This window comes from Geospiza fortis, unplaced genomic scaffold, assembly GCF_000277835.1.
Source record: "Geospiza fortis unplaced genomic scaffold, GeoFor_1.0 scaffold95, whole genome shotgun sequence".
Lineage (NCBI taxonomy): Eukaryota > Metazoa > Chordata > Aves > Passeriformes > Thraupidae > Geospiza > Geospiza fortis.
The window spans coordinates 1187954-1214029 of NW_005054333.1; the positions used below are offsets into that span (position 1 = coordinate 1187954).

The 26076-nt window shown below is 36.5% G+C and overlaps 1 protein-coding gene across 3 annotated transcripts in view; it reads left to right on the forward strand.

Moving 5' to 3' along the window:
- Positions 1 to 26076, forward strand: part of TBC1D5 (TBC1 domain family member 5) — a 286443-nt gene that overhangs the window by 188391 nt on the left and 71976 nt on the right. For all 3 annotated transcript variants that reach the window (XM_031057620.1, XM_014307329.2, XM_031057619.1), the window contains 2 exons: positions 17099 to 17241; positions 23066 to 23172. In XM_031057620.1, the coding sequence (XP_030913480.1) occupies positions 17099 to 17241; positions 23066 to 23172 (250 nt within the window). The remainder of the gene's footprint in view (positions 1 to 17098; positions 17242 to 23065; positions 23173 to 26076) is intronic.

Genomic DNA, 26076 nt, shown 5'->3' on the forward strand with positions numbered 1-26076 from the left:
ATTGCTCCAATCATTTCTGTGGTACAAGTTACTTCCCTCAATTACAAGTGAGGTCTTAGGGTATAAATCTCTTTGAGCCTATGTGTATAAACCTCAGACTTGGAGCTTCTAACACAAAAAAAAAAGAGTAAAAGATAATGCTGCAAGAATAGCCTCCATTTTCAGTCTCTGATCCAAATCAGTGCTGTTGCTCAATCAACCTTGTTTGGGCATCAAAAGCTTGCAAAACTCTCTGTGAACAGATCCTTTGGAGACCATGCCAGTTCTGTATGAAAGTAAATGCCATAAATTATTGGTATCCTGAACAGTGACCTTTCAAAAGCAGGCAAGAAATCACATATCTAAGATTGTGGAATACCAGCCAAGACAGTTGGAAAGTTTATCATAATCATTGGCAAGTCTTTTCACAGCATGGTTCAACTGGCAGAGATAGATGCCACCTCCTCAAAGTATGCATTCTACCTGTCACAGCCAACTAAATGCTCAATAGCATAATTACCTCAAATAAACTCCCACATCCCAAACAACCATAAGCAATGACTGAGTCGGGATGTGCCTCAAGAAGTTGTTGAGGTTATCACAAAACAGTGTGATCTGTTTTAGAGGGCTCCTCTGTTCCCACAAGCTGAAGGGAATATTTCAGTCCCTCTGGCGGGAGGTTTTCAGTGCTAGGTGCCATGCTGCCATGGTTTAACAGGCAAATTATTTGGTTCCACTAGCCCAGATGCAACACCAGATCTGTTTCTGGCTTCTTACCCTTCAGGGACACTGTGGCTTCGTTATGCTGCATCATGGACAAGCATGGTCAGATAAATTAGCCATTTGAGACAGCTAGCCTGCAGCCCTCCCTTTTCATGCCTCCCCGTAGGCATCATTTATCCTGTATCTGATCACATCTTTGCCCACATCTCACTTTCTCCAAAACCCAAGGAACAGCCTGCAGAAGAGGCTACCTGCATTCCTGGAAATGCTTCTTTCACTCTAGCCCATCAGACTGACGCTCTCCCCATCTACATTTCCTAGTCATAGGAAATGCCAGAGAATTTGGATTCAGGTCCTTTTGCAGTTGCCTGAAAACAATCCTGTAATGTCCATTGTGTCCCTCTCACATTAGCTTTAGAAAGTCAAAGGTTCAGAAAAATATTCTTCTCCTCAGAAGGAAGTTAAAATATAGTTTTAAGGAAACAGACCAAAGTATATAGAAGTCAACAGAATTCAAGTTAGTGTAATTTTATGATACATATTATTTCAAATGTAGAAGTGTGCAAAAGATTTTCTGCCAGAGTCAGAGAGGGATTTTCAGTTCCACCTTTTTACCCTGAAATTTCTGAGAAGCATACCCAAACTTGAATTCTTTGCTGGAGGAATGCTTCTGTTTGGCAAGAAGCAAATAATAAAAAGTAATTTTTTCATTTCTGAAATTAAGCACCTGTTTGAGTAGGAGAGCTGTAAAACCTGCTGTATTTTTCATTGTCATGGGTTTTGGTCTATATATAACAATAAGTTAATATAAAACAGTGAATTAGCAAAAAAAAATGCATCTATGACTTCCAGCCAAATTTACAGTGCCAGAAATAATCACAAATCTACATATACTTAGTAGAAAGTTTCTGAAAATACTTAATGCTGCCTAAATAAGATAGAAATGGAAAAGAAATATCCTCCACTATCTCTGTGCAGTGTTGGCTATAGCTGGGATGCAAGAGTTGTTTAAAGTGTGTGGAGCTGTGACACTTGTACTCGGGGTGCTCATATGGCCAGTCATAAACATCTGTGGCAATGAATGCTTGTCCAGCTCAGGACAGCCCAAACTCTCAGCCCAAACTCTCACTTTCTCTATCCCACGTTGTTTTGCTGCACATGCCAAAATCTCTTCCTAGGACAGAGCTTCTTCCTAGCATAGAGCTTTGGCAGACAATGACTTCGGCGAAGGAGGAATGATTATGACCTCGTCTGATCTGTCAGAATTTGAGGCATAGGTCTGAGCTGACATTGCTTTGGATAGCACCATCCTCTTTTAACTCCTCTTTCATCTTTCTAGTTTGTTCTAAATACTGAGTAACAGTACTAGCTGAAAATGTAGCACAGTCAACTAAACTGAGTCCAAAATTTGTGGTTGGTTAACAAGTAGAAAACAGATAGATCATCTTAATCATCAGACACTGTAGTCTCAGTCTCAGTGCAATCACAATTGTATTTTTGTAATGGCCTGTGAAGTAGAAAGCAGATTTCCATCTTGGCAAAGACAAAAACATATCCCACGAGATCTGCAGTTCTGTTCCCTCTGTAAGGATACATCTCCAACTGCAGGGTCTTCTCTCTCTACCCCAGAATCCATGTGGTGGCCAGGGGTGGAGTTCTGCAGACACCTGTGGGGAGAGCAGTCAGTTCAGCTCTGAGCAAGGGCACAGGCTGCTGCTTTCACCTCCTACCAGCATCCACTGTGGGTAAGGAGGTAGCTAAATCCTTGGCACTGGCATGGGGCAGACCCCAGTGTCCAAACTACCCCTTACGTTATGTTGGTCTCTACAGCTTCTATGAAAAAAATCCCCACTGGTACTTTGTTGCCAGCTAAATTTTCTATTACCTTTTGTGTATCCTTCATCTCTTCTTTCTTTCCTGCACAGTATTTATTTCTCTTCTTGTTTTCCTATTTTAATTATTTACCTCTTTATACCCAAACCCCCTCACATATGAATGTCTATGTGCACAGATGGGATTTCTAGGACAGTCAGTATATAATTTTCCACAAACACTGTTATTTTAAAACAAACTCAATCATCTCAATCAAAGGGGCAATGGAAAATGCAAATGGAAAAAACATTTTAGGGTTTTTGGTTTTTTTCAGTTTGAAAACTAGCTCTCTGTTAAAGTTGGTACATCTGATGAGAAGCTGCTCCAGTCCCTCTCTTTTGCCAATAACTTTATTTTGCTGATATAGCCCTATTAGTAGTGAGGTGTGCACATCGTTCTTACGTGGACATTTGTCAGCAAGCTTTATGCCCAGATGTCTTGTAAATTAAATTCTTGTCATTAAATAACGAGTTAAATTTAGTTTAAAATATTACACCTGCTCAGAGTCCTCTGTCTATTTTCATTCCTTTGCAATTACTTTTATGGTTTTAAACAATGTCTCTGTCTCCTCACAGTGTGTGAAAGATCTATACAGATGGAAGATGCTGACTATAAAAGGAAAGCTACTGATAGGGTATTGGAAAAATAGAGGAAAAATAGCAATTCTTATTGTTCTTTGTAACAGTAGCTGGTGAATTTCTACAATACGGTGGTTTTTCTTAAAGTTCTGTGCTACTTTAAAAACTTACTTCATAGTGTCATTTTACTGTTATTTCCAGGAACTGTGGTTATTGCTTCCTCCTCTCAAGTCTGAAATATGTAAGCACACTTTCCTCAGCTGTCTGTATGGCATCCTTGTGCAGGAAGATGCTAATTCTTGAGTGCTTCCTACTCCTTTTAATAGGGACTAACTTGTTGATACCTAACTGTGGACAACTAGACAAGTTTGGAGCTGTCTTTGATTGCAAACAATTTGATTTTGACTGACAGGCTGACAGAAACACATTTGCAGTAGGTGATCTGCAAGAAATGTTGGAAGAGTGGTGAGACTGCTGCTGTGCTTCCAGGAGGAAAGCAAGGCAGCCCTCCATTATTAATGAATTTTTTCAACCTTCCACTTGTCTTAGAGATGGTCTTACAGAGATGAGCAGTTATTCTCACCACAAAATAAAGGAAAGGATACTTAGAATAAGCATTGTTTTGTGTTTTAAAAAGGTGGCTCATAAAAATTTTCCGCTTACTTAGCTGTCAGTTCAGCTGACCAACCTGACAGGAGTGCTGCCCTGTGGTCCCTCTGCTTGGAGAGATACATTTCAAGCACATGGTAATATGTAACTCATAGGTGTATAAAGTCATAATAGAGCATTTCATCACATCTAAATAAGGGTAGGTGCATGCTGTCTGAACTGTTAACCACTGAAAACATTGAACACAAGACATTTGACACTAATTTTACTGGTCAAATACTCCCCTGAAAGAAGTCTGCCCTGACAAGCCGCTCACGAGGCGCCTTTTGCAGAAGGAGCCTGGCTTGATGGGTCGTGGCATAAGCTACTTGACATTTGTCCCCAGTCAGACCGGATGCCACATGAAAAATTTACTCAGGCACGGGGCTCCCAGGAATAAACATTTCTCTGGTGTTGCTCACCAGGGACTCGGCAAGGTGAGCGGAACTCCAACTTGTCACGGATGCTCTGTTCTGACAAACATAAGTAGATGCTAATGGCTAAATCGTGACAGAATAAAGTCCCACAACCATATGGCTAATTGCCACAACAATATCTTCAGTGTTATTAATCAAGTTTTCATAGTGTGCCATGATAATTGGAATAATTAGAAACAGCCTAGGCATTGCTTGCCTCTGCCGCACAGACTGCAGACAGGGACCTGGAACAACCACAATTGCACTTTCTCTGCAGCGTTGTTTAGTGCTTTCCTTTCCGGCAAATACTGTGGTTAATTAATGAATTAGCTGTTTGCCACCAGAGTGTTTTATTGCTAGCAGGGCTTCTTCAGGGGCACATAGGTAACTAAATGAGACCACTAAGCCCTTGCGCATCTCTGAAAAGATGCACAATTCCCATAAGGCTGCAGCTACACAACACAAAACTTCGCCAGTCAAAGGTACTTTTGTTTCACAAAAGTTGAAGCTTATATCCTTGCACTTAGAGAAAGGATAAAACAAACTGAGAGTGTGCATTTTTTTGCTTAACAGTTTAAATGAAAATAAGACTCTGGATAACAGTGGTGCAATTAACTTAGCAAGCAAAATAAGTTAACTCTTACATGCCTTACCCTGCTTAGTAATGAAATTGGGCTCCAGACATATATTCTGCCTTGGAACTAAGGTTGTAAGTAAAGTGGTGATTCTAACACTGTTATTTACACTAAGCATCTAAATCATCATGTGCTACCTATTAGAACAGCCCCCCTCAATTCTTTCAGGAGTATGACAGCAGGGAGAAAGCGCTTGTGTTTCCTCGGTGCATGCATCAACATGTAGTTGACTGGTCACTAAAACTGGCAGATTGATGATGATGACTCTTTTCACTGGATGTATGAAGGCATTTAGCCAGACTAATAGATTGAAATGGACTGCTGCATGTATGGCCTCTGAACAGCTTCTTAATTTAGTTTTAGAGCATGCAATAGATGTAATATTGAATTCAGTGATGACATAAATCTTCTCTCCTCATTTTAAAAAGTAAATAGATTTCTTCTTTGGAGCAGAGATCCACAAAGATATTTAGCAATACTATATGCTTACTTATAAAGAGTTTTGCAGAAATAAGGCCCCAGTTCAGGTGGTAGGTAGGAATTCTGTCCATTTTGTGTTTATTGCTGTTTAGTTTTGACTCTCAAGGGGAAAGTATCAAGTGAGGTTTTGCATCTGTTTTAGTATCCTGGTATCTCTACACATTTTTCTTACTAGTTTATTGGTAAGGGTTTTATTTGTCTTTCAGTCTAGTTTTACCTATGTTCATATTCACTGTTAATTAGGAGGAATTTTCCAAATTCTAAAATAAGGCTTCTGCAAAAGGTATGTTTAGTAAGATCTTGTTGAAGTTATTAATCTTCATTACTGATGCCTGTTCATTTCTTACTATGACTGCCAAATAACAAGATTTTTATTTTCTTCATATCAAAGTATCACAATTTCAATTTCTTCTGTTGTAAACCCAGCTGAAAGATTATCACTTTGTAAAGGCCATGTCCTTTTACTTCAGATATGTTTGACATATATTCATGCATTTTTATGAGATAAAGGAGGCAATCTGATATATAATTTAATTATCTTAAAGTTACCAGTTTACTTTATAATTCATATTCTTGGATATATTGCAGTCCTTAATTTTGCCACATGTTATGACCCACCCCTGAAGGCAAAGGTAACTGAGTTTCCTGGTAATTGATCCCTTGGGCTGGATTAGACTGAAACAACACAAAATGACTAGTGATTTATATATATATATAATTCAGGTTTATTTTAGAACAAGTATGTTGCAGTGGAAAGAAGGTATGTAGAAGTTTTGGTTATTATCTATAGAAAATATCTTATACTACTCATCTATATAAAAGTATCAAGATATCCCTTAAGAAAATATATGAGTAAAAGATGGAGAAAGGATAATAGTAGATAATGGAGAGAAAAGACATCACCATCCATGGATCCAGCATCTTGTTTGTCCATGTGATGGTTGCAGCCTTGATCCATCAAGGCTGGGGAAATCCCATGAAACACAGAGTTCAATGAGTTTATTACATTCAGGTTCAGGTGGGAACACCCAGGTACCTCCATGGGGGAGTTTTACACTGTCTGTTCCAACACTGGGGATCATGTGCAGTGGTCTGGTGGAAGGCCCCAGAAATTACTCTGGGGCACTTTGGTGTCTTTGATGGGTGATGACACCCTCTAAACCATGCCAGCTGCCTCTCATGCCAGTGTAACTGAGCCAGTTCTGCCCCCAGGAAGGGACGAACACCCTCAGGCCCAGCTGGGAACATGAGCGTGTCCTGATACCTTCCCTGGGAGGGGAGATTTACAGCTGGCCCAGCTGTGTGAGGGAGGACTCTGGCAGGATAATCAGCATTATCCCGCCTCAGCAGCACCTGCCTCTCACTGGCCATTTCCCTCATCTGGCTCAAACCCAGCTTGTTGCTAAACCAAGGTCAGTTTGTTGTGGTCATCCTCTGGTGGTGGTGCTCACCTTCCCTGCGCTTGGGCTGCTCTTATGCAGATCAGAGGATTCCCAACACCCACCCAAACCTCTCCTCCTTTGGTCCAGGGGTGCAAACCTGGCCTCAGCAAAGCCCCTGCAGCTTTTCCAAATGGGCAAATGCTTGAGCCATTAACCATCAATGTTTCGGTCTCTGACACCACCCCATGGCTCAAACATTTTGTTATTTCTCTCCTGCTGCTGCTTACTCCAAATCTTCTCCTATGGTGGTAATTTTCACATAGCAGACAGAAGGAGAAAAAAAATAAAGAGAAAGAAGAGGGATAGTATCATTGCCAAATACAAAGTGATTATGAAAATGAAAATACAACGGTAGGGGCATCAGTAGGATATCATAGGGCATGATTAGGGTATCACCGAAGGGGTATCAGGGGCAGACGAAGATGATACATAGACTCCGTCATCAGAAGACATGAAAAGGCACCTTTTTATTAGAAATCCACAGTTCTTATAGAAACAGTGGTGGACCTAAGACCTGATTGGCCTTTAGGAGTCTTCTCTCACCTATTGGTCAAGAAGGGACAACTCCTTCTTGTAAACATCTTTGACAAACAAAGATTGCCTGCCAGGTGCAGAAATTGAGATAATAATTGTTTTAATTCTTTCTCTGGGCTTTCTCACAGCTTCCCAGGAAAATCCTGGGAGAGCTTTGTCTCTCTCTGTTCAGAGGATATGTGATTACCACATCAGAGTGCTAAAATCATCTGTCTTCATATTAATGGTATTATGAACACAAAAAATTGGAGTGAATACTCATACCTTCAACTAGGCTATCTATGAGTAAAAAGGTCTCATGCAAACACATCCTTCCACCAAGCCCATACTCTGTGGAATAAAAGTGGTAATTCACAATGTAATATTTAGGTTCCATAAGTGGTTAGAGTTACATGGTAGCTGGTATTCTGTCCATGTCTTGTTTACAGTCCATGGCTGCCCTTCCTTCTGGTCTAGGATGGGGAACTCAGCTCCCCATGTGAAATTTTCTTTCATTAAGATTATTTAGTTGACTGGTTAATATCTCTGAAAAAGGTAGCCAGATTATCATAAATCTAAAGTCTTCTGAGGCAGAAGTGGGAAGGTTAATATATGTTCCTTAATTTGTATGATTCACTCATAAATCTGTGTACTAGCTCCCAGGCTAAATTTGGTTGAATTCACTGATTCCCATTTGATTGAGACAAAATTCTACATCCATAAGAAAAATATCAGAAGCTTTTCCCACACCTTTTTTTTGCAGTAAAATGACAAAATAAACTTCATAAAAATCAAACTAACAATACATAAAAGGGTCTATCTCATATAATTCTACTAATATGTGGTCTCTCAATAAGTTGGTTGTGATAAAAACACAAAAAACCTCCAAAAATAAATAAACTGATAATATAAGCAGTTATGGGGGCATTTAAAAACTTCATTGGTCCTATGTAGCTTGGTCTCATCTGATAGCAGTTCCTATAAAAAAAAAATTAGTCAGTTTGACCTACTACAGACCAATTATTAAAAAGAGGGCATGCAGGAAAACCTAAAAATGTCTTTTTTATCAGCTGAATTTTATGTTACGCCAAAAAACACCTGGGATGGAGAAGCAGGATTAGAGAGGGAAAAAACCTAACAGGGATTGGTAAACTGGTTATATACTCACAACAAACATGTTCCCTTGAGGGTTTGAATACAGAGTGTAGCAGCTCCATTCCTGGACACAGGCAGATAGCTTCTTGGCACACCAGAAAAAAGTAGCTCGTTTCACATTTCACTACAGGGTGACAGAAAGATGGTTCAATTGTAGATTTCAGTATTTTATGGACAGAAAAGACATTTTATTCAATTGTAATAGAGAGGTCTCAAGGATAGATTATAAACTTTATAATATTTTATCAGTGCTTATTTGTTTACCTTAGAGCTATTAACAAAATTATCTCTCTTCCTTTTATTTTAAAATGCACATCATTTTATTAACTCTTCTAGAGAAAAATGTACTGACACTGTAGAATATTTGACAATATGGAACAATGAAATACTATAGACTCCTCTTTTAAGGAGAAATTCTACAAAAGGATCGTATCTTTTAAACCTACTGCATGCATTTTGAATCAATGGATAAAGTTATTAGCAAATTTATTTTATCATCTTAAGAACTGTGCTTTAATTGCAACACTGAGAGTTGTTTTTCTAATATAATTTCTCCACTTTAAAACCAAATTTAATCATTGCTGTTTAACGATGGAAAAGTTGGGGGGGTGGAGTTCCTAATTGCTAATAGCTGATATCAGTAGGAACTTCACTGATTTAGAAGTGCCTCTTTTGTTTCAATAGGTTTATTGCAGCAAACAGTGTTTAAAATCATTCACCTGTAATTATTTTTGTCAAAAAAAAGAAAATGTTTTTGCTACTCTGCAGCAATTTTCAAAACAAAATGCACATGCATCATCAGTATTTAGGACTGTAGGTTTTAATTGCACAGAGGCAAAGAACATTAAGGATTCAGTAGGCACACCTTCAGGTTCCTGTATCTTTCTCTTACTATTGCAGATATTGGTCATTATATTTGGGGTTTACAGAGTGTGAAGATGAAGATGAGATGAAGTTTCATATTCTGTGCACTTAAGGGGTATTTATAATTGAATTTAAAGTAGTTTTTTCCAGTATAATGTATCACTCCCCTCTTGTCATTCTGGTTTGTCACCATAATTTTATCAGGATGATCCTCGCTCTTTAAATCTGAACATTGCCTGAGCTGTCTCAATTCAGTTGTTTCGAAGAAACACAGCAATATTCTTCAGTCTTTTTCCTTTGAATGAAAGCACAATTTAGCCCAGATAACTGCTAAATAAGTAATGATGTAACAGCTAAATTCTTCATCTTGTAACATCTGCATTTTGGCCAAAGTGAAAAAACATATGCCTTGGTTTTGATCTGTGATCTTTTTTGTCAACTTGACCCACCTTTTGAAAAAATAATAACACATGCCTAGAATTTCTGTTCTTTAAAAAATCAGCAATGGCTGAAAGTATGTTATCTATTTCATTGTGATCATTCTTCCTGTAGGTAACTTCTGGAGTACAACATTGTTATCTACCTTTCACACTAAGGAATGTTCAGTAAATTGTTTTTGTCCAGTAACTCCTGTATTTGCTGCAAACACAGGCTGGCAGTGTCAATGCAGTGCTTGAATGGCCGTTAATTACTAAGCCTTTATAAAGTGTTATTTATCTGCAAGACTAAAATTGAAGTGTTTCAACTTGTAATGGTTAGGAGGAGTGAAAAAGAAGCTGAACAGTGTACTTTTCTGCCACTGCAGAGAATTTCTTAAATTGAATGCTACATTCAGTGCAAGTCTCTGATCACTTAGAGTTACATCCACAGTATAAGTTTGCATCTAAAGGTCCAGTTTCTCCCATCTGCCATGCTGAAAACTTAGGAAATTTCTTTCTGTTTTCTCTTCTAAATAGATTCAAGTTCCTAGCTCTGTTTTTGAAATTTAGTGTTAAAGGAAAGCCAGTTACTGACCACTCCTTATGGTATTTTTGTTTCACGTGCCTGGAAATGGTTTCCAGAATTAGCTGCTTCATCATCTTTCCTGAGATCAAGGTGAGGCTGGCAGGCCTGTAGTTCCTTGGATCTTTCTTAACCTTTTTGAGGATAGGAGTAACATTTGTTTGGTTTTTTTCCTTTGAGCGCATTTCTGAGTATATTAGAATTGGTCTGGCTTAAAACTGCAGTAAGTGCTTTTTCAGAGAAGGGTAAATTGCAGTAAGAAGGAAAGGTAATTATTAAGAATTCATTTTTTGGAAAGAGAAACCTTCATTAGTAAGGAAATGCATAGAGTTTTCCCGAAACACATAGAATTTTTTTAATGCAAAACTGAGTAATCTTTGCTAGCAATCTGAAAGAAATCAAATGGGAAAGGAAATAATCCACATAAGAACTAGATGCTTGTGTCACTTTTCAGTAAAAAAAAAAATTCAAGGCGTTTGTTTTAAAGAGATATGCTAGTCTATGTTTGATAAGGTAATTAATATTAAAAAGTTCAGGATATGTACAGTACTAGGAAATGTCAACAGAGCATATCAAAACCTTTTTCCCAAGTGGAAGGAAGGCAACAAAGTAAACTATGTACAATATTATTGCTCATCACTTAGTCTGAATTTGAGTAGATTTATATTAATAAATGAGTGTTTATTATCTTTATTCTTTAATTTTAAATGCTTCTTTTCTAACAGGAAAACTTATGGTAGGTCTGAAACAGATAAAATCTGTAATGTAAATGTCTAGTTTCTTTTTATTGGAATTGTTATCAAACACTTTGATTTTTGTCTTTGCATTAAGACCCTTGTTTCTAAACTGTGGAACAGAAAGCTTGTGGATATCATACTTTTTCAAGTTGGGGAGTTTTTAATATAGCTGTGTAAAACTTAAAACTGTACGAATGTGACCACAAACCAAACAGAATTTGCAATGGAAAAGGGAAACCAAATAACTGACTGTGTATCCACCCAGCAGTAGGGCCATAATTCCTGTATTTGGTGCGATGATCCACCAAATCTTCATGCAGCCAGTACAGGAGAAGCTGGGTGAAGTGAACAACCTTGATGGGAGTCCAGGACAGGACAATCCCACCCGGATCACGGGCATATTAAAGCATGTATGTCATTCTGTAGCAGAATAGTACTCCATGTACAAGTCTGAAATTACTTAAACAGATAAGGTAGACACACATAAGAAGGATCAATCTTTTTATATACTCAATATTATCTCTAAGTCTAAGGAGAAGCTGAATGATGTGCTAGATGCTGGCACATACTTTCTCCCTCCTTATCACACACACTTTTTTACAATCAGTATACACTGCTGGAGACAATGTGGTAGAAATCTATAATATTTAAATGTTTTACAGCCTAAGGAAAATCTGATCATCCTGTCTGCCTTCTCAAATGACAAAGGCCACATAATTTTATCTAATAAATCCAGAATTAACATTTGAATTTATGGTTGAAGTAAACACATCTTCTAGCAAGATGTCTGTTTTCATTCCCTTCACAAGTTAAGTAGATTAAGGCAAAAAATGGAGCATATGCTGCAACAATATCACACTGTACATCATTTATGGGTAGTGTGCATATGAGGGTATGCCGTGTGCAAAATTCTCAGTGTTTAAATCGAACACATTAGAAGTCTCTGTAAATCCTTGAAAGTCTGCTGAGCTTCCCACATAACTTCTTATACCAGTTTTTTGGCTTTGTAGGGATTTCACAGGCTTCTTTCTGTTCTGACAAAATATTGGATTTTAATAAGGTTTTGTTTATCTTAGAAATGCCATTTTGTTAATTGTGACACTTAGCTGTTTTGCCTTTCTTCTCATCTGTGATCATTAAGTTCCTCATGCACCATAAGCAGTACTGCCCTTCCACAAAAGCCTTGTAGAAGAGTAGCTGAAAGAACAAGTTGTGATTATACTTCAGGCGTGTTTCCTTCTCTGTCTTGTATGATTTGAAGGTTTTATTAATCTCTTTAGGACACTCAGAACAAAATCCTGAACCAAATATAGCCATGATGGTTTTAATAAAAATGCAATTTATTAAGGAAGGAGATGGAGCACTGGAGAAATGGACTGTGTAACAGGTCCAAGCTGGAATGCTGCTAAGGCTTGTCTTGATTGGTCTCCTTCATGTCACTAAAAGAAAGTGATCTACCATAAACATCCTCTGATTGAACTTACCTGTCTCCCCCCTGCCTCTTGCAACTATCAAATCTGTGAGAGTTTCTGGAATCAAATGTCTTTTTTTGAGAGTGCTTTTGCTGTGTATTTCCTTCTCATCCATGCAAGTGTTGATGAGTGCTGCTGTAGGAACTGTACCCCCCATGTTACCCCCCATGCCTATCTCATCTGCAGCCCACTTGTGTCCATAGGTTAGAAACACAGCCTGAAATCCTTGTGCAGGCACCAAGTCTGCCCAGAGTAGTGCTTTCTGGTGGCATTGAACTGCTAAAGTCTTCATCTTCTGTGTAATTTGAAGTTCTTTTGCAAGTGTTACACAAATGTTGCTCCTCATCCTTTTTCCACATCTTATTTTTGAACAGGCAGATCACAGCTCAAGTCTGTCTACCCTTTCTCCTAAATTATTGACCATGACTTTACATAGTAAATTGCACTGGCTACAAATGTTTGCTTGAACATAATTCATGACAGAGTTTAAAGAGACAGAGCTTACATATCATTTTCTCAGTTAGTAAACAACTGATGTTAATTTTGGCATTTCTCAGCTTCCGAGTGCTTAGTTTTGATAAGATGGTATTCTTTTCAATACTTAAAGTCCATTTAAATAATTTTCGTATTTAAAAAAAAAAAGGCAGCAAAACTTGCACTGAAAATGAAATTACATCCTGCAAAATCCTACTGACCTTCCTTTCTCTGAAAGACCTTGACTAGTCTTGCAAGCATTGGAAACCAGAGCAGCAGCATCCTCTGCCACCACCACATCCCCCAAGTGACAGTAGCCATGATGCACACTTCTACCATTTGCCCTGCAGGGGATGTAGAATGTGCAGCTGGGATGAAGCACAGGGTAGCAGATGCATTTTTGGGCTGGTGGCAAGAGTTAGGAAGAAACAGAACATGCTCTGTGGAAATCTTCACTCTGTTGTGTTTAGGTCAAACAAGGAATTACCAAATTTAGGCTTCTCTTTTTTTTTATATGCACAGTAAAAAGGAAGATACCAGAGACCTTGTTGTTTCGATTCTAGACCTTAGTGAAATGCTTGTGGAAAAAACTAAGTTAAGCACAAGCAGAATTTTTTTAGACTTATTCTAATGAATAGTATCAATGAATGAAAAAAAAAATCAAGCCTTGAGCAGATGCTTGGAGTGGAAATTATACTGAACATTGAGTTTCGCAAATGTATAAATGACTGAAAACATGCTCCTAACAATAGACTTTTTTAGGCACCTTGTTGTCAACCTGTAAGTCCTAGATCAAGGCATTTAGCTGCACAGTGATGCTTTCCTGTTTCCTGTTGTTACAATTTTTCTTATTCTTTCTGATTTCATTGTGTTGTTTTGGCCTCATAAACATTCCTAAACTGTTTGTTTTGCCTCATTTGTAACTATTTCTTGGGCTTATTTAATTTTCTTAAAAAGAATTCTCTGCCTCACAAGAAGACTGAGAAGATAAGCAACTAAATATATGGAACATGTAATATAAGTTTAAGTTTTGATGGCTGTGGAATCCTCCTGTAAATCTCTTGTCAAAATGGTTTTAGTGTTAGTTAAAACTGGTAAAGCTGGATTGTTGCCTTCTTTTATGGCTGTACTAGCACAGAGTTTTCTCCTGCTTTCCCTATATTTTAAGGTCATTAATGAATCATTATCTATTGCTAGTAATTACTGATCTCTTGAGAATATTGGTTTAATTATATAGGAATCATAAGTGGAAGATATAGTTACATATTCTACAATGTAGGTAGTAGTACCTTGGTGTATTATGGCTTTAAAGAACCTGGGGTTTTTTTGTAGATTTTAATTGCTGTGTGCCTGGTAAAATATGAATTATTGTATTACCACATGTGATAAAAGGTATACTATTGTGAGTTTCACAGTCTGCAGGTGTAACAGATGTAAGGCAAGATTAACAGGACAGAACAATAATTAAAACACAGACAGCCATCTCAACAAAAAAAAAAGGGGGGGGGGGAAACAAAAAGAAAAGGTTTATCATGTGCAATGCAGTTATTAAGGGTGTCTTAAATTCTCTGCAAATACTTGTAAAAGCAATAAAAATGTGTTAGTTTGAAAGACAGCTTTTCAGTGTGGACACTTAGTTAAGGAATTAAGATCTTTTTTTATGAATATAAAAGCTGAGTGAAGTCCTGCCATATGGCAGCATGGTTCATAGGCAATAGGGCCCTCAGTTTATAGATGCTGTGAGCTAAACGTTGCTGAAAAAAATAAGAGAGCATTTAGTATATATGCATTTACAACAGTATGAATTGCTTACTCTTTTTAAGACAGGAAGGTTCAAATAATTAACAGCAATATTATGGTTGCAAAAGGAAGTCCAGTTGTTCTTCAGCAGTCTACATCTGTGAAACGTGATACCTCTGGGGAATGAGATTTAATTTTCCCAGGAGAAAATATAAAAGCAGGAGAAAAAAAAGGAATGACTTCTGCTCGAGCAGAATAAACCTGCATCTACAAACGATTAACACTGCATAATGAAGTAGTAAAGAAGCAAAAGAGATTTCTAATAAAGAACTAATAACAAATCCCATTACACCATGGTGTATTTTTTCTCTTGAAGTGTATTAGACTCTTAGCAAGGCTTTTGTATGAGACTTGGGTAGTTGCAAGCAAAGTCAGCTGAAATGTTTCAGGCTTTGCTGAGATTTCTTGCCTAACAGTTTGTGTAACTGGAAAGTTGTGGTTTTACAGGTGGGAGGAGTTGCTACTGCAGGTAATGGGCTTCATGCAGAGTCTGAGTAATGTTTGTGTCACCATAGGGTAATAGTCTCCTGTAGGCTGGGCACTGCAGGCTAATGTGCCCTATGGCAAAACCCCTTAGTTAGAATAGACATGGTACTAAATGCACCAGCTAAGCCTTGCTTTTGTGTAACAGTTCTGATTTCTTTTTTGAGGTCTCAAAATAAGTCCTCATAGGAAAGGGGTTTTTATCAGAGAGGAAAATACAGAGTTTTTGTTTTGTTGTAGCTAATATTGGGACTTCTGTAATTACTGTACTAACATAAAAAGTTATGAGACCATAGAACATAAATGTTTGATATGAGAGTGAAATGATGCTGTCTTTTGAAATCATGTATTTTCACTTCTAAAAGGGAACATATCTTGCAAGGAAAAGATTCTATGTAGTGATCTCTAAATCTGTACATGGATATTTTTGTGTATTGTACATATGGTTCCAGTGGCTTGGGAACTAAAAGTTTTGTGAACACAACCTTCACTCACAACAGTCCCTTTGAAATTCTTTTATAAGAGACTGTCTTTTTGTGCAGATCGTTACTATATTCTTTAGTATACTATATATACTAAAGCTCGTGCTAGACTGGCGTGCTGGAATTAATTTGTCCAGTATTTTCTTTATACTGGAATTAGAAAAAAAAAAGGCAATTACAAAACCCTGGATGCCTTAAAGCAACAATGAGTTCTGGAACAAAAGTGGTTAAACATGAATTCTTACGCGTGAAACTAATCTTGAACAAGAAATTTCTAGTTGCCTTTTTAGAAATTTTTGTGAGTTTTAAAGAATGACTTAATTTGCTTAGCAGAAATTTGCAATCAATCTTTTCTTGCCACTGAATAAACAGATTCCACATGCGTAGCTATTTGCATATCCCAGCTAAAAATGTAATTCATTATTTTTAAGTCCATTTCGTAATAACTATTTCAGGATTAATGTTACTAACTATTCTTTAGCTCACTCAAATGTGACCTTAGATAATCCTACCTAAAAAGATACAAAGCTAATGGCTCTGTTCTGGAATAGGGAAGAGAACTGCTTTTCCTGAGGTCAGCAAGTCAGTGAGTCAGAACTAGAAATGAGAAATCTTAGAGAAACAGTTTCCTTCTTCTGCATCTCAAGCTTCCAGCCTCAAGCAAATATGGCATTTAATATAACAAATTTCCACATTTTGCTAGGTATGAAAACAGCCCAGAGATGAATAGGAATTAACAGTATAGTCTACATGAAGATTATCACTAAATCTGGTAAAGATTTAAATGAGATTTAATGAAAATAGTATCCATAGCATATTTTATATGGAGTTGCAAATGCTGTCATCCATAACAGGGAGAAAGCCCTTTCACAGTAACTGTGACCTGGTCCATTTTAGTTGCTGTTTGGCATCTGCTTCTGAACTGGCTTTCACTTAACTGGGCTTTTCAGAGCTTCTCATAAAACACTGGCTTCACCCTCCTGTTTTTGCTGTTCCAGACCATTCTTGCATAACATTTTCTCCTGTTCATCTTAGGTCACTATCACATTAAATGTTCAAAAATGTGGTATATGGGATTGATGTATTTTGTCCTTTGAGGGTCACCCACATAATAATATTAGTCAGTAAGCTTCTACAGTCTCTAAAGTATAATTTCTTTGATGTAGATGCAGTAACATTTCCACAAATACAATTAGTTAAGTCTTTATCCCAAGTCTTGATACTTTGCAGAATTTTCTGGTAAATTTCTAGGACTGTAGCTAATCCTGGGATATATGTCCTGACTTTACCATACTTGGTGAAACAGAGAAATACAAATCATAACTTTTCCCCTGTTTTTTCAGGCGATGGGTAAGGCTCCTGTTTGGACGTGAATTCCCTCTTCAGGATCTTCTGGTTGTCTGGGATGCTCTGTTTGCTGACAGTATCACCCTGAATTTAGTTGACTACATTTTTGTAGCCATGTTGTTGTATATCCGAGATGCCTGTAAGTATCAGCTATCTTACAATTTTTTTAAAGAATACAAACCTATTCTTTGAAGGAAGAGGAGACCTTAAAAAGGCTAAATTTCATTGTGACTTTTGTAACATATTGAAAATTGTTCCAAATACTAGGAGAGGAGCTATTTATTATGAGACATGGCCTGCTGTATTTATGAAACAAATTATATCTTGGAGTTAAATGCAGGTTTGTTTTGTGAGTAGTTCTGTGTTTTTACATGGAGTTGCAGATTTTATGTGCTCTAGGTGATACAGGCAAGTATAGAGCTCCACCTTCCGACGAAGCTCATGAATTGATAAAGCTTCCCTGTGACACTTGAAATATTTTTATGTTGTTCCCCTGTGAGAAAGGAGAAAATGCACAAGACAATGGCTCACAATTTTTGAAGAGATATTGTGAATAAAAAACAAAGATGAGTAGCAATTACTGAGAGTGTTTATTCTGTGCAAGAGGGGCATCTTAAAAATATTATAATTTATTTTATTTTGGTTCAGTACACCTGAAATTTGTGGACAGGTGAATTCTTATAATTTAGTGATGACCAGTAATATTAAGTTGGGACAAACAAGCAACCAAGAAAATTTTGTTAGCTTATATAATTGTAAATGGGAGGAGAAAGATGCATAATGATAATTGAAGTATTTATCTTTGTCCTATCAGATTCTGCAAAAAATTCTGTATGCAACTGATGCAACAAAGTATGTGCTTCACAGCAAGATGTATGGCTGTCATTAAGTGTATGAATTCTATAGCAAGTTATTCAGAGTTAAGTATATACCATCTGTAAGCTTTAGGTTATAACAAGGTCACATTTTTGACACAATTTTGCATTCTAGGACATAGGAAGTTTTCAACATCTGTGGTTCCTATTTTAGGGCCCAGTCTTGAAAATATAATGTGGTACTTTACACGTACATGTTGTTCCACTGCCTGCCTTCATGTGGTTTTTAATTACTTTTTAATAAACATGCAGAATATAGAGCTACCTTTCATTCCTTTCAAAAAACTGGACATTTAATTCTGGTTAGAGGTTCCAAAATTAATGCTGATGTTTCAGGATGATCTGATTCCAGGTTATTATATTTTACAGTCTAAATCTTGCTTGTTTATATTCAGTAAACTGAAGTAATTTAAAATTTTTGGTAGAGATATGTTCTGAAGTGCCATGTAAGAAAGTTTCTTAGCATCAATATTTTATTTTGTGTCATTTCTTGCCTTTAAAAAAACCAGAACATCAGAACTGTACTTCTAAGAAACCTCTCTCTTCTTGGGGAGGGAAAGTTGTTCTGGCTTTGTTTTCTTTTGATTTGTGTTGCTGTGGTACAAGTATCAGTATGAGTTAACTAAAATGTGAGCTAAAAATGTGTTCCAGGCTTTTGTAGGAATTCAGTCTCCTTTTCCCTGAACTTCCCAAACTTAGTAAATAGAGTAGTAAATAGCTTGCAGTGTGGTACATTTACCCAAATGAGAGGGAAAGTCATCTCATCAGGACAGTTAATACTTCATATTTTGACTGTTTCTGTAATAAGTGATTTCTTGTTCTCCAGCTGGATCTAGTTAGTTGCTCTAAGCGCAATAGAACAGGGAAACAAAATAAGTCATAAATAATGTAAAGTTGAATCTAGTTTTCCAAAGTCAAGCTCAAGCCATAACAGTTTCCACAGTTCTTGATTACATAAAAAACCTTTTGTTATATATCTGTAACAGAAAGTTTTCTGGTTTTCCTCATGTTTTTTATTGCTGGTAATATTTGAGCTTTGAATAGAGTTCAAAGTTGTAGTAATTTTAAAAACATTTTCAAATAAAGTAAGTTTATAAAAGCTTCTCTTTATTTGGTGAAAGGAAACATAAGCTCAAAACATCCAATGGTGATAAGCATCTTTAATTTAAATAAACCATCGGGAAATTTTTAGTTTAGAAACTTTGAAACAATAAGAACAATAATAAAGCTCCTGCGATATTATGTTATGAAAATGTCAAATATAAGCAATTATAATAATACAGTACTCAAAGCATTTGAAAGTTTAGAAATTGTGCTGATTCTTTTAAAACAGCACATTTGGGGATGGGTGAAAGTTGCTGGTTTGAGAATTGATGAATTTTTTTTCTCTGCTCTATTATGAAGTTCTCAAGGACATGATTTTAAGAAACTAATTTCTGCTATATTTCTCATCTTTATTTTAGTTTTGAAATCCTCTGTTGCTCAAACAATATATTATGCAAGGAGAAGGGAACCTTTAGATTATCAGATTATTGCTTATATATTTTAGAGATTAGAGATACATAATCATTTGCACAGCCATTCTGTAAACTGCTCTGTTCAGTTTTACATCTGTGTCCAAGCAGATCTTTGTCTGTGGAGTGATAATCCTCACATGCCAAGCTTAGGGTTGTGTACCAGTATAGCTGTAAGTTTTAATAAATTATTTCCTGTGTTTCTTTGGAAAAATTCTTGAATTCTTGCAAATCTTTTTTGTTGTTTTTTGTTTTTTTTTAATCTGTCAAATCAGAAGCATGAATATTTTCTTCTGTTTCACCAGTGTGAATATACATGTAGTTGATGAAATCAGAATGGAGGGAAGGATGTGATGCAAAAATAGATGTATTTTATCTACTGCATTTCAAGGAAGACAAGAATGAACAAACCTGGAAGACCTGTCTATATTTTGCATAGTAAATTAATGCCATTATTGAACCAGGAGCTAATTTTGATTGATTAGTATTATAATAAGTGTATTTTTATCTTACTTCCACTTGAGGAGTAGGTATAGCCATTGTTAGAACTTAGTTTTTCATCTCTAAAAGCACTGTGAATATTTTGAGAGAAATAAAGGAGCCATAGCTTCTTCTTAGAGGAACTGATTAGTTATTTTTGTTATAGTGCAAGATGTTCATTTGTCTATGTTTAACTCAGTTTAGGGGCTATTAAGGAGAACCTGGCCATGTGTAAAGCAGAAGGGGGAGTAATCCCACCCTTCCAGGGTTATGAAATAATCTGGATACAGGATCAGTGACATCAAATAATAAGCTTCTAAGAAATTAAATGTATCAGAAAATTTGGACTTTGTTGAGGACAGTACTCTGAATTTTCAGGTTTTCCACCACATTACTATTGCTTGTAGCCAGGGGTGGTTACTGGGCCAATAGAGAAAGTTCCGTCTCTTCTACAGTAGATGGGAGAAGGCATTATGATGTTCCTCTGGGCACTGAATTTCAATATTAATAAAAGGACAGTAAGATTGTATTCTCTGTGGAGAGGAGTTTCTCTCCTCCTTTCCCTAGAAATGCCATTAGCATTTTTCTTTGGGGAAGTGAGAACTTGTGGTTCACAGAAGAAGCTGGATCCAGATGTCACTCTCACTAAGCCAATGAGAGAAGGAAGAGCACAGCTGAAGAATCACCAAGCTTTTTACAAGGCAGCTGAACACACCAGCTACTGCTGAGACTGGATATTTGTATTTCACAGAATCTCCTTCCAGAAACTTCATCCTGTAGATGATTCTTAGAAATCCATTTAACACCAACAGGCATATTCCGTTTTGGTTTACTGCTGTTTATCTGTAATTTTTAAGTAAACTGCCCCTCTGTTGTATAATATTACTCATTTTGTCCTGAAGAGACAAGAATCATAGAATTGTTTGGATTGGAAGGGATCTTCAAGGATTACCTAGACCAATCCCCTGGCATGGGCAGAGACATATTCCACTAGACAAGATTGATCAAAGCCCCATCCAGCCTGACCTGGAACACTTCCAGGGGCATCCACAACAGCTATGGGCAACTTGTGCCAGTGATTCACGACCCTCACAGTAAAAAATTTCTTCCTTATGTCCAATCTAAATCTATTCTCTTTCAGTTTAAATATGTGGGGGAAACCCTGAAGATAAAAAAAAAACCATATATAAAAGTTAGCAGGTGTTCCCTTTAAAGTGCTGGAATTTTTTTAACTTTCTGGATGACAAGGGGTTTTTTATCAGGGGTCAAGTCTGCATCATTAAAATAAATTATTTTTTTTAATACTTAGTTTTCTCTGTATCTTTGAGACAGCAAAGAACTCTTCCAGGAAAAATAAAGAAAATATATTTTGAATCCATTTTACATTGCAGAATAGAACACATACTTATTTCTTTAAAGGAGAAACACATTGGTGTTACTGTCTGTCATTTATAAAACTATTTAGCATTTAATATCAATATTCACTGTTTTTATTTGCTTTGGTAAAAAGGCATCACGATCACAACCACAGTTCAGTATCTGAAATTTGATTTACGAAGGAGAGTTTGATTGGGTATGTTCTGTGTGGTGCTCGTGTTATACTCTGAAAGAACTCTGGCAGAGGCCATTGTATTGTGTTCATTATGCCAGCTTTGTGACTTCAAGAAGAAAAAGCAGGTACCTGAATATGAACAAGAAAAACAAAGAGTAGGAAAAAGAACAGGCAGAACAGATAAAGAATGAGTAGGATAAGTGAGTGCTTTACAAATGAAAGCAGATGTATGAAATTACAAGCTGTCGGATCAGCAACGGAAATGAAGATGATAAAGTGGTTCCTTACACAGATTATAATTATTCATTTTGCCCAGTCCTGCATCTTTTCTCCATAATCCTCTTGTTGAGGGAGGTAAGGTGCAGGAGGATATGAGGCTTATTCACATGAAAGAAAAAAAAGTAAACCATTTAAATTTCTCTGTCCGCAAAACTGCCCTTTATTTTGCTTTTTATTGATTCAAAATAATCTTGTATTTGCAATATCCCGATTAATTAAAGGTATTTCTTACTACAGTTAACTTCTCAGCATAGTAAAGTTTGTTAGAAATTTATTTACAATTGCTATTGTTGGAGGCTGTCTTTATGTCGCAGAGTGGAGGCATCATTAACAGGCATTGCTTTGACAGCTGTGGCAGATGGATTGCCTGGATTTAGATGGTGCAAAAGAAATGAAGTAGTTTACATAGACCTGCTTGAAAAGATGTCTTTAATAATTGCACTCATAATTAGATTGATTTGGGAAGGAAAGAAAAAAAAAAAACAGAAGATGACAACAAGCAAAAAGCCATAGAGTATGCTTACATAGACTCAGATAGAATTAAACAGCTTAGAACAAAATTATAAAGTTTAGCAAAGCATGCTGAAAATTTTATGAATAAGTGAAAAAAATCTAAGCAAGTTAATAGTGTACTATACTTTTTAGTATTTATGAAATTAAAATCTAGTCTTTTCCCTTTTTCCTGAATATTTTGTGACGTTTCTGATTTAAAAGAAAACAAGGAGTTGTTGAATAATTTTATGTATGCATAGGTACCTGAGTATGTATATTTATGTAAATATGTATTTAAGAACAACATAAAAGATATTTCAGCAAAACTGATCAGAGTGGGGCAAACTTATCATAAAGCCATAAATGCAAATCATCACATTTAAATTTAGATGTCTGTGGAGGAGCATCTGAAAAGCCCATGTCCATTTTGCAGCACTAGTTCTTCAAGCTCTGCTGATGATGTTGCTGGGGCACAGCTACAGAGGTCTGAATTGAGGCATCTGAATCTGGAGCTAACACAAGTGTCAATGACATAAAATCGTAGTTTTAGAACTCTTTTTAATTACACTAAACCAAATGTAGTCACAAGGCTTGATTATATCTATGTCCTTTTACTCTGAGCACTGTTTGAGTTCTGAGACACCATGTGGGAAAAGACAGCCAAATCTGAACTGCAATGAATTTACTTGGAAAAGTACTGTTTTGGAATATCAAAGTAAGACAGTAATTTTTTTTCTCTCTCTCTCTCTTTTATTTTCATTTTAATTCTAGTGATTTCAAGTAATTATCAGACCTGTTTGGGACTTCTGATGCACTATCCACCTATTGGAGATGTTCACTCCCTTATCCTAAGAGCACTTTTTCTCCGAGATCCAAAGGTGAGATACCTGTTAATACAGGAAATAATAAATCACTGTAATTAAATGTTCTAAATGCTATGAAGTTAATAACAACCTACATTTTGGAAACTAAATGGTAGTTTCAAGTTTCTTCTCACCTGACAAAAGAGCTGAGGAAAGAGTTGGAAACAAGTTCCTTTACTCTTTAAAGGATACTTTAAAGGACACTTTTCTAAAGTTATCCAGGAGCTCTGGTAACTGCAGATGTGCTCTTTAGAATAACTTTGCTTGCTATTCTGCACAGACATCTTTTGGCATAAAGTATACTTTTCAGGGAAACAGAAATGTTACTATTTAAAACCTAGTAAGCTGTATAGAAAGCATCATGCAATTTCATCTGAAAGACCTTTTTCATGGGATTTCTGGGATTAATCACTGTTAATCCTTAAAGCACTACCCCTGCCCAATATATAATGGTTATGTGATGGTTTTTGATTAAAAAAAAAGAGTTTGATGTTACAGCCTGTAAAGATTCACATGTATAAAATGTACAAATTCATAAATTCATGCCACATATTACTAGCATGCAGTTTCTGATGTACTCATCTATTAAAAAAAGAAAGAAAACCTCTTCCTGTTTTAGAATGTCATGTGTATATGTGTGGGTATAATACACAGGAGACACTCATGTATAGTGGATAAAGTGCTTGAGATTCAGCTGAACACAGTAATCTGTGCTTGCTCAGATCTCTGGCAGATAGCAGAATTGTGCTGCTGGTTTTGAACTGTCTTTGTACATGTCCCATTAGTAGGTTGCCAGTATAAATTCTGATTTCCCTCATCCTCTTGATGCACAACATCTTTGAAAGCCAAAAATTCATCACTTCTGCACTCTGACTGCCTTCTGCAAAATTTCATTCCATACCAGTGTTTACACTTTTATGGATTAAGAAAAAAATTGTCTCTTTGTTTTTCTATATCAGTTTTTTGCAGAAATCTGCATCCTTATAGCTGTTTTTTTTCATTCCTCTCAAGCACAAAGATTTCTTTCATGATGAGAAGTAAAGTGTATCATCTTTTCAGTGTGCAAGAAAGTTTCTAATGTTAGATCTCAGGAATCTTTCTTAAGATTTTGGCAGCAGCCTATGAAATCAAACTGCCCAAGCATTTATTTATGTACTTTCATAGCAAAACAAGATAGAAATATTTTTTAGAAGAAAGATACAAAGGGAGGAAAATTTTGCTCAGTTATCCATCTGAATGTAATATGTAATCTGTCATTTATTGAAGAGATATGTTAAACAATGAAGTGATTACTAACGATTCAGCTTTCCTCTGAAACATGCTAGGCAGTATACAGGATATCCTGTCAGCTGAAAGGGACAAAAATTAACCACCAACTTCCCACAAAGAGACTTAATCACTATTCCACTCCTTATGCTCTTGTCTCCAACAGAATGAAGCTGTCAGGCTCATAAGGCCTTGATGTCCTATTAATTAATATTTTCAGGTGGACCTTGAACACCTTTCAGATAAATACTGGATGTATTTCTGTAGTTCTTTGCCCAGGTGAATCAGTACTTGAAACTCTTCGATGCTAAGAGTGGTAGTTGCTTTGTCAATTTAAATATGATAAAATGCAATTGTTTCTCATTTCTGAGCTGTACTTTTTTGCTTGGGAAATACTCTGAATATTGAGAAGGTCTGATTTCCAGAAAATGAAGAGCCTACGGGACTTGCAGCCACCTCTAATTTTACACTGGGTCTTTATGTTGAGGCTGCATAAAAAGATCAAGACTTCTTACAGTAAGGAAATAAAACCATTCTAAAGGATCCTTCTGAAGCTAAAAAATAGCTCCTGGTCTGAGAAATAGGTGTATTTTGAAGGCTATTACTTGAATACCTGTTGCTTACCTTTTCCTAGGTGTGACTTCACGTTTCACTTAGGTGTCTGTAAGCATATATTTGTTCAGTCTCTTTTTCCATATATCTGAAATGGAAGTCTTGCTGTTCTTTAAGACCTATTTCCAAATGTTGACAAACATTTCCAAGTCTGTCAACATTTTTCATGAAAAGGAATGAAATGGAAGACTCAACAAGCATCATGGGTGCTGTAGGAGTCTAAAGTCAGTGCACAGATTAGATCTATCTGTATACAAAAATAAGTGGGAAAATTATGATTTTTGGTTTTTTGCTAGTTGCATAGACATAATTCAGTTTGCCCTTATTCCCTGTGCAGATAAAAGCAGGTTGGAAGAAATGACAAAGAGATTTTAGTCTGTAGTGCAACTTGTAAGTGGTGATTAACAAATTCAGTGCTTAATTATTTTTCTTCCTTCTTTGATGTTTTCCTGTGCATTTCTCCATCACAAGCTTATGGTTTCTAATAGGAAATTACGTTTGGTTCAGTGCAATTTTATCTCTCCTTATCCAGGGCTGAGTTTTTCTGCATGGCATTTCTTCCAAGATTTTGCTTAGGTTTTAATATGTGAAATCAGGGAGCTCTTCTCTGGGAGACTGCTGCATAGTCCAGTGGCTTATTTCATTATTTGTTGAACATACCAAGAATGTTTAGTGTTGTTCCAAATATCTGAGAGAGGCTTGCTCTCTGCTCCTTGAAGCTTTAAATCTCAGCTGGACAAGAAATGCAGTTTAGAAGTCATGGCCAGTTGCAAACAGGAATCTGCCACTTGCAGGTTTGCTAATATATATGTTGTCTTCCATGTTATTTTTGCATCTAGGAAAATACCAAGTCATCATACAGAGGGGAGGTTGTGGGGTATTTGGACTAAGAAAGGTTGGAGGTAGGTGGATAAAACTGAAAGGTTCTTAAGTAACAATCTTGTCATAAGTGGTGAAGTTGTTATCAGATGTTAAACCTGATACAGCTTTTCCATCTGTAACTTCCAATTCTGGAGATAATCTGGGTTTGTATATCTAAAG